The sequence below is a fragment of the Trichechus manatus genome, unplaced genomic scaffold (genome assembly GCF_000243295.1).
Source record: "Trichechus manatus latirostris isolate Lorelei unplaced genomic scaffold, TriManLat1.0 scaffold00353, whole genome shotgun sequence".
Taxonomy (NCBI): domain Eukaryota; kingdom Metazoa; phylum Chordata; class Mammalia; order Sirenia; family Trichechidae; genus Trichechus; species Trichechus manatus.
The window spans coordinates 355,685-365,489 of record NW_004444289.1 but is presented as its reverse complement, the minus strand read 5'-3'; the positions used below and the strand labels follow the sequence as shown (position 1 = coordinate 365,489).

The 9,805-nt window shown below is 38.0% G+C and overlaps 1 protein-coding gene across 1 annotated transcript; it reads left to right on the top strand.

Moving 5' to 3' along the window:
• The first annotated feature begins 8,587 nt into the window (after window positions 1–8,587).
• Window positions 8,588–9,529, top strand: LOC101358562 (olfactory receptor 4K15-like). Its single transcript, XM_004390917.2, has one exon. It carries the CDS (start codon window positions 8,591–8,593, stop codon window positions 9,527–9,529), a length of 939 nt encoding a protein of 312 aa, XP_004390974.1. The 5' UTR covers window positions 8,588–8,590.
• The last annotated feature ends 276 nt before the right edge of the window (window positions 9,530–9,805 follow it).

Genomic DNA, 9,805 nt, shown 5'->3' with positions numbered 1-9,805 from the left:
TAATTCTTGTAAGTTTGGTTTGGTTTTTACATATTCCCTTAATTTCTGTTTATCTGGAAATGTTCTAATTTCACCATCATATTTGAATGAGAGTTTTGCAGAATATGTTATTCTTGGCTGGCAGTTTTTTCCTTTCAAGGTTTTATATATGTCATCCCATTGCTTTCTTGTCTGCATGGTCTCTACGGAATAATCTGAGCTTATTCTTATTGTTTCTCCTCTGTATGTGACATTTTGTTTTTCTCAAGCTGCTCTCAGGATTCTTTGTCTTTGGTTTTAGCAAGTGCGACTATGATATGCCTTGGTTATTTTCTTTTGGGGTCTATCCTATATGGGGTTCGTTGAGCTTCTTGGATGGCCAGCTTTTCATCTTTCATGATTTTGGGGAAGTTTTCTGTCAGCAGTTCTTCAATGATCCTCTCTGTTTTTTCTGTTTTCTCCCCCTGTTCTGGAACTCTGAGGAGTCGAAAATTTTTGCTTTTGATTGTGTCCCACATAACTCTCAGGGTCTCTTCATTTTTCTTTGTTCTTTTTTCTGATTTTTCTTGAAACAGAGTTGTATCCACGGGTTTGTCTTCAGTTCCACCGATCCTGTCTTCCACGGTTTCAAATATGCTCCTCAGCCCTTGTATGACTCCGTCCATTTCTGAAATCTTGTTTTTTATCATTTGGTTTTCTAATTGTTGTTTTTCTATAATTGCTAGTTGTAAATTTATTTTGGCATTTTGTTCCTGCATTATTTTCCTGAATTTTTCCAAATTTTTGTCTGTATTTTCCATGAATTTTTCTATTTTTTCCTCATTTTTGTCTGCTTTTTGCTTCAACTCTTGGAGAATACTGAGTATTAGAGATTTGAATTCCCTGTCAGGTAGTTCTAGTGCCTTTTCTTCCACTGGAAGGTCATCTGGTGTTTTATTTTGGACATCTACTGGAACTGTCCTGTCCAGTTTTTTAAATGTTTTGATACTGTCTGCTGTCTTCGGGGCATTCAGTAGTTATTTTTCTCATTTATTGACTGTAGATTTGTTTGTTTCATACTTTTTTTTATTTGGTTATGTCTGAGCAGGCAGGCCGTGTGTTCTTTATTGTTTGCTCATCTGTAGGCATGACTTTTCACCTCCTTCTTCAATTGGTAGGGTCAGTCGCTCATATATGGTACAGCAGTGCAGGTCTAGCTGAAGAGGAGTTACTGGGATGGGTTGTTTGTGGCACTTACTACACCCACCAGTGCGGGTTGGTAATCAGTGCAGGGCATGTGCCAGTAGGCCGTGCCTGTGCTGCTTGGTGGCAGATGTTAAGCGCATGGTGCAGGTAGGCAGGATGTAGCGGGGAGATTGTTATGTGTGGAGCTAAGATGGATATGGGAGAGAGGAGAGAGGAACAGGAGCCAAAAACATATGAACAAACAAAAAAGAGTGCTAGGGGAGCTTGCCGTTGGAGGGGAGAGATGAGAGACTATGAAATTGAGAAAAACAGAAAGGGGTAGAAGCAGAAAAAAAAAGAAAAGAATGAATAAATAAAAATCAGAAAGGAAAAAGAACAGCAAAGTGTCTGGGGATCCCACCGGTGCAGCTATGAGGTCTGGTGAAGTTGTTCTCAGGTGTTGCAGTACAGCCTGGCTAGAAGGCATGGAGATATTCAGAGCCAGGTATTCAGGGAACAGAAAGAGAAGGAAGGTATAGAGAGACGAGAAACTGAGTAATGAAGAAAGACAAGAAGGGAAAAACAGGGAAAAGAACACAAAACAAATTTAAAAGAAAAAAAAAGAAAAGCCCCCCAAAAAACAGAAAAAGAAAGCTCATGGAAAAAGAAATTCTCTGGGGGATCCCTCTGTGCATCTGTGCAAGCCAAGAAGGTAGGTTCCAAGACGCGCAGCAGCACCTGGCCATTACAGGCTCCTAACTCAAGAAAAGGAAAAGAAAACAAACAGTTCAAAACAAACAAAAGCCCCGGGATCCCACCAGCATGGCAGCCCAGACAGCAAAGCAGTTCCGCACTCGAAAGGAGCTCTGCAGTCCCTCAGGAAGAAGCAAAGATGGTGCACAGAGCTAGATGTTTGAGCAAAAGGAGGGCGAGTTGGTGAGAGGTAAGGAAGAAATCAAAAGAACCTGAAAAAAAGCAACAAGAAGTGGCACTCAGAGAGCCTGCCAGTGAGGGCAGGTGGAATCCAAGCTGCCGGTACTTCCTGTACAAGAGACTGTGGCAGAGGGAAGCAGAGGAGGCCGAGTGGGGGTGAAGAAGGGTGGGGGGTGTGGAAGCATATATCGCAAATTACCAGAGCTCCACAGCCCCTCAGGAAAAGCAAAGGTGGCTCTGGGAGCCAGGTATTTGAGCAAAATGAGGGGAGGTGGTGAGCGGTAAGGAAGAAATCAAAAGAAGCAGAAAAAAAGCAACAACAAATGGCACTCAGAGAGCCAGCCAGTGTGGGCGGGTAGAATCCAAGCAGCCGGTGCTTCCCAGACAAGGGACTGTGGCCGCGGGAAGCAGAGGAGGCTGAGTGGGGGTGAAGAAGAGTGGGGAGTGGGAAAGCATATATCACAAATTACCAGTTGTTCTGTCTCCCGCTGGTAGCTCCATGAAGCTTCTTTCTCATACCCTCTATTTGCTGGTCTTTGATAGGAGTCCAAGATGGTGGATCCAGGCTGCATTAGCTGATAGGGGACCTCTGCATGAATCTCTCCTTGCTCTCCATTCTCTGTCAGTTTTCTCACTCCATTGGTGCTTGGCTGAGTTCTTTATCTCTTCATTTGATGTTTTAGGGTTTCAGAATTGCTGTTTTCTCTGTTTGGCTTAGTTTTTCGGATCTTTGCTGTGGAGGGATGGCATGATGCTTCTGCCTAGAGCACCATTTTGCTGGAATTCCTAAAATACTCCTGTTTCTTATTATTTATGAAATTTCACCCAAATTTATGTCATGCAGTAGGTTTTTTTTAATATTCAAAGCTATCCATTTAAAATTGATTCATAAGTAAACAGCTCTAAGTAATATTGCCATCTGATTTTCAATAACTGTTTCTATTTTTATGTTATTTGTCAGCTATAGAATAAGAATATTATGCTGATGAATGTGAAGAAAAATTATTCAAATATAGACTTTATCATAGTGCTTGGAGGACTTTACCAATGCTCAGTAAATTAGTATAACTACGAAGGAGAAATATAATCAGTCTTAAGATGCCCTTCCTTCCTTCCTCCCTCCCCCTCTCCCTCCTGCCTCCCTCCCTTCTTTTATCCTTATTTCCTGCATTCCTTTATTTTTAAAAATTAGTTGTTCTTTAGCATAGTCATGGTTTCAAGATGATAGAATGAGGGCTGACTTTTTTGAAATTCTTCATGTTTTGAGGTTCCAAATATCCAATTAATTACTTATGACTCACTTGCTCTGTGGCTTGGCTTCTTTTGTCTGTAAAGAAGGAAGGAGCCCTAGGGGCACAGTAGTTAAGTGCTGGGCTGTTAACCAAAAAGTCAGTGGTTTGAACACAACAGCTGCTCTACAGGGAAAGATGTAGTAGTCAGCTTCCTCAAACCTTATGGGACAGTTCTACTCTGTCCTACAGGGTCCCTATGAGTCAGAATGTACTCAGTGGCAATTTTTTTAATAAACAAGGACAGAATGATAATGTAACAATTTGTATTTCATCAATCATTATTCTGTCTACTAAAACTGCATTGTATTCATGCACGCACGCATATAATAATTCATATTATTATTTATAAATATATATTCATTAATTTGGCAGCTTTTCTTTGAGATTTTATAAGCAGGCTCTTTGTGAGGCACAGGCTTAACTGTGGTGAGAAAAAAACTTGGTTGCATTGCTTGTAGAGTTTAGAATTAAATTCAGTCACCTGGGAGGGTATGATTTTAGCTTCCTCATTTTAAAATGAATAGCGACTAAATGCGTAATAAAACAAATTTTTATACATTTTTACTTTGAGTTAATTGGTTTTCGGGCCTCCCTTGGGTAATAAACAAGAATGTCTTAGACTTCTTTCTGATCAATAGAACCTCTGGTATTACATCTTTCTCTGGTGACTCCTTGTAGTAAGGCTTGGTTTATTTTAGGAGATCAAAGTTAAAGATAATACATGGCCAATTACAAAGGACATACAACAGAGATTAGTCTATTTATGAGGCTCCTTAGCCCTCCACTAGGCAAAAGTACCAGCTAAGGAAATAGTTGTGAAGTGATTTCAGAGGCATGCTAAACACCTCATTCCTTACTCTCCTTCAGCTCTTCACTGGTACTTGTAATTTCTAAGAGGGAATTTAATCTCCTTTGGCATAAGGCTTTAATTACCATAGAAATGGCATCATTCATAACCACACTCATCCAGCACTGGTGCTCCCATTTGTCCAGTAAAGGTGCCATTTGAAGATGTGACCTCTGAAACTTGCACGATTAAGAACTCACTCAATATACTTTTCCCATAATCACTGTTGTTTTAAAAGTTTTGTTTAAAAATGGAATATATCACTTTATAAGCTTTTTCACTGTATTTTTTTAAATAATGAAAATACATTTTTGGGCAAAGGCTTTTTTTGGCTTATAAGGACAGAAATTTATTGTCACAGTTATGGAAGTCAGAAGTCCAAATCAACATGTTTTCTATGCAAGATTCTTTCTCGTCTTTCCCTGCTTCTGGTAGCTCCAGGTGCTTCTTGACTTATAGATACATCTTCACATAGGTGTGTTTCCATTGTCTCTCTCTGAACTTCTTCTTTTCTTTTGAATACACCACGCATACTGGGGCAAGGGCTTTTTAAGCTGAACAACAAAGGGAGAAACCATTTGGGAAAATAATAGATCTAAATTTATTAAAATATTTTAAATAATTGTATAGAAAATTTGACAGAAATAAAATTAAAAGGAAAAGAGTAACCTAAAAAAATAGTGGATACTATCTGCAAAAAAGGATTATACCTTAATAAGTAAAGTGTCTTTATATGTAAATGATAAGAAGATGGAAGACTCGATAGGAAAATAGTCAAAGGACATGGATAGGCTATTGAGGACAAAAAAATGCAAATGGCCAATTCATTAATGAATAAATGGCCAACTCCATTAATAATCACTAAATGCATTGAAACATCAATCAGATACACTTTCATGTAGCAAATAAGTAAGAATAAAACTGTGACCCACTCTCTTGAAAAGAAAGGGAGAGGTGAAGAATGGGCATTCTCATACATGAATTTAGTGTGAAGAGCTGTGATATAATGAACAGAAAGTTTCTGAAGTGTATAATTATAGTGACACATGTTAAATAATTATGTATGTCCATAAAGTTTTAGCTAAAAATATGGTTATTGTATAATAATAATAGGGAAAATTGAAAACATCCATATAATAAACTATCTAGTATACAGTTTTTTAAAGTTGACATAAAAGTACTCTATTAACATGGAAATATATTTATGATAATTATTGAGTGGTATGTTATAAAACAATATGTGCTATACATATTAAAAAAAAAAACCAAACCTGTTGCCATCCAGTCGATTCCCACCCCTAGTGACCCTACCAGGACAGATTAGAACTGCCCCATAGGGTTCCCAAGGAGCACCGGGTGGATTCGAACTGCTGACCTTTTGGTTAGCAGCCCTAGCTCTTAACCACTATGCCACTAGGGTTTCTATATATAGTGATATATATATATATATATATATATATATATATATATATACACACATGTATTTAACTAGAACATACAGGGATAATAACTATATATATGTTATAGTTATTGTCCGTGTGTGGTCTAATTGAAGATAATTTTTACTTTTGTCAAACTACTTATTTGATCTTTCTAAGTTTAAAAAAGAAACTTATTAATTCAAAAAAACCTTACTTTTTTAAAAAATCTAATGAAAAATATATCCATGATGTTGTGTGTCCTCGAGTTGATTCCAACTCATAGCCACCCTATAGGACAGAGTAAAATTGCCCCACAGGATTTCCTATTCTGTAATCTTTACTGAAGCAGATCACCAAGTCTTTTCTTCTTCTGAACAGCTGTTGGGTAGATTTGAACTGCCAAACTTTCAGTCAGCAGCTGAGTGCTTAACCACTACACCAATAGGGGTCCTTGATTAAAAAGATAATACATGCTCATTGCAGAAAAACAAATACCTCAGGAAATACAGAAATGTATACAGAATAAAATGATTCTCACCAGAGATAACCACTGTTAACACTGGCATAGCCCTGTAAAGGGTTTTCTGTGTGTATATACACTGTTGCAGTAGTAAAAAGAGATCTCTATCGAGGTGATTTTAGCAAATGAGTTTCAGACCCCTATATTATTTTTCTTTCATTCCAGGTAAAGAAACAGAGTTTTGAACAGTTAAGAATGATTACTTTGTGTGACTGCAGGTTTCACTAGCTGTCTGGAGAAAGGGGACTGATGACCTTGGAATCCTAAAATGGAACAGATACAGGGGGATTAATTAAGTGATTTTTGGTGAACAAAGGAAAGTAGAGACAGAAGGAACTAAAGATAGACTTTACCATCTTGACTATTTTGACCAAGGTGGGAAAGCATCTTTGCTGTTTTTGTTAGCTGCTGTTGAGTCATTTTCAACTCATGATAATCCCATGGGCAGAGTAGAACTGATTCATGGGGTTTTCAAGGCTGTGACCATTCAGAAACAGATATCAGGCCTGTCTTCTGAGGAGCCTCTGGGTGAGTTCCAACTGCCAACCTTCTAGGCTAGTAGTTAAGGGTTTAACTGTTTGCATCACCCAGGGAACCTAGGGAAAGCACTTCACTGCTCTATAAAGACTTCCTGTTCTCCTCCAGAAACAGTGATGCATGAAGTGAGTTAACTCCCTCCCATGTCGGGCCAGGCTTTTTGAAATTTCTCTCCAGAAAATGAGTCACTTCCATTTCTTGATCAATAGAATCCAAAGTAGAGTGCACATAATATTCCAATAGGTGAGCTGCTTGAATGTGAGAAAAATATTAGTAGTTCCCTTGATATTTATGAAACGTTCTTTCTTGAAATTCAATTATATTTTATATTGTATGTAATATTTTAGTGTATATGTATATAATTTACAGGTAAATGAATATACGTGATCATAACCTTTTGCTGTTAGAGAAGTGCAATGAAAATAATTTGGAGACCACATTTCTAAAGGTAAGATCCCTTTGTTGTTGCATCAAGGTATATTTTATTCTTGCATCCTGCTTAGTTTCTTCCTAATTTTCTTAGTAAATTAATTTTCATACTAAGTTAAACTTAAAAATTTACTAAAATAGAACAGTTTTTATTTCTCAGATTAAAAAAATCTCAGGTTCTTAAGGAGCAGTTTTTCTAGAGTTTTCTCCAAAGGACGCAGAGATAATTAGCTTGTAAAATACAAATACTTCTCTCTTAACTGATATGAAACTAAAAATACATTTAGATCTACAAATATCATTGGACACAATCTATGGGCAATGTGCTCTGAAAAACAAACAAAAAAAGGAAAAAAAATGATCCCTTTCCTTCAGAATCATATATTATGTTTATGTAAATTATAAGCAAGACAGATTGAGCATATCAAGAAATATCAGTTTTTTTGTACTTCACACTGACGATCACATATTAAATTCACTCAAATTCAGGCAGAGCCATTGGGCGAAGAAGAGATGTTAGGACTTTACAAATAGTCTGAATTAAGAATGTCTAATAAAACGATGAAAATATGATATTAATTACGATCTTAACTCAAATATTAACATGCTTGAATGTAAATAGATGCCACTAAAGGGCATGAAATATCTTGTTCTATTAAGTAGGGAGAGTAAACTCTTTGATATTTTGTCTACCATGTTAATTTGCACATAGAATTACTTTCATCATAGATGGAAAAAAGGCATAGTACATAATATCTATGGGCCAGGCACTATTCTAAATACTTCACCTTTTGTAACTCTTAATTCTTACAATTCTATGAGGCATATATCGTTATTCCTCTGATTTACAGGTGGAAAAACGGAGGCACAGAGAACTTAATGAACACGTCAAAGGTCGTACTGTTAGGATATCAAGAGATAGAACTGAAACCTATCAGTTTGACTCCAGAGATTCATTGTCCTATTTACTAGGAATTTTACTGTGGTGGTGGTGAAGTGTAAAAATTGTATTTTTAGAATATAGCTGTCGTGCTGGGATGCAGAGATGAAAGCCAACCATACACAGTCACTACAAAAGACATGATTGCAGACAATGTGTATTCACATGCTTAGGAGGATGTAAAGGAGATCTGGTGGTGCAAAGGTTAAGTGCTCAGCTGCTAATTGAAAGGGTGGCAGTTCAGACCCACCAGTGGTTCCATGGGAGAGAAGATTTGGCAATCAACGCCCATAAAGATTACAGCCTAGGAGACCCTATGGGGAGCTCTTCTCTGTCCTACAGAGTTCATTGAGTCAGAATCTACAACGGCACACAACAGCAACATGAGGGTCTAAAGTACATAAGTAAATAGAGTGAGATTTGATGTCAGGCTTGGCTTTGCTCGCTTGCTCTCACAATCCTATGATATCTCCATTTCCATGTCATTTTACAGGAAATTTTCTGATCTGATCTTAGAAACTTGAAATCATGGACCAAGGAAGTAACTCAAGAGTGACTGAATTTGTGTTGCACAGTCTTTCAGGTTCTCGAGAGCTACAACTTTTCTATTTTGCATTTGTCACACTTTTCTGCTCATCCATTGTGCTGGGGAACCTCCTCATTGTGCTCACAGTCCTCTTTGAACCTGCGCTACACACACCCATGTACTTCCTGCTCAGCAACCTCTCCTTCACTGATGTGTATCTATCCACCTTTGCCACTCCCAAAATGATTGTTGACTTCCTCATGGAGCACAAGACCATCTCCTTTGAGGGCTGCATGGCCCAGATATTCTTTCTGCATGTCTTTGCCGGTGGTGAAATGATGCTCCTCGTGGCCATGGCATATGACCGGTATGTAGCCATATGTCGACCCCTGCACTATGCAGCCATCATGAGTGTATGCAAGTGTAAAGGCCTTGTCGTGGGCTCCTGGCTCATTGGGATCCTGCACTTGGTAAGCCAGTTGGTATTCATAGTAAATCTTTCATTCTGTGGTCCAAATAAAGTGAACAGCTTTTTCTGTGACTTTCCCTTAGTTATCAAACTTGCTTGCATTGATACTTATATCCTTGAGATACTCATGCTTTCAGACAGTGGTCTAATGGGTATGAGCTCTTTTGTGCTCTTTCTCATCTCCTACAGGGTTATCCTGGTCACCGTGAGACATCGATCCTCAGCAGGCATGGCCAAGGCCCGGGCCACCCTGACTGCCCATGTCACTGTGGTGATCCTCTTCTTTGGGCCCTGTATCTTTATCTATGCCTGGCCTTTCAGCAACTTCCCAGTGGATAAGTTTCTTTCAATATTCTATACTGTTTTCACCCCTCTCTTAAACCCCTTGATCTACACATTAAGAAATAAGGAAGTAATATCAGCAATGCAGAAACTGAGGAGGCAACAAGTTAAGTTCCTACCAGTTTCTTGACTTTTCCTTGTGAGAATGACAACCATAATAAAAGGTCTCACTTATACCCTTTGCTATTAAAACTATTTATATTTGAAATATGAAATTAATTAGATGGAGATAATTTCTTGTATCTAGGATTGGTATTTCTTGCAATGTGAACTCTCACTACAAACTGTTCAAACTTAAGGATTAAATAGTGAATAGCTTTGATGAACTCATTAATTGAACTCAGAAACCACATAGATTCATGCACTTAACTATGTATGCTGCATATATCACCATACTACAAATATG

Coding starts and splice junctions, on each gene's coding strand:
- LOC101358562 (XM_004390917.2), top strand. CDS start 8,591: ATGGACCAAGGAAGTAACTCAAGAGTGACTGAATTTGTGTTGCACAGT.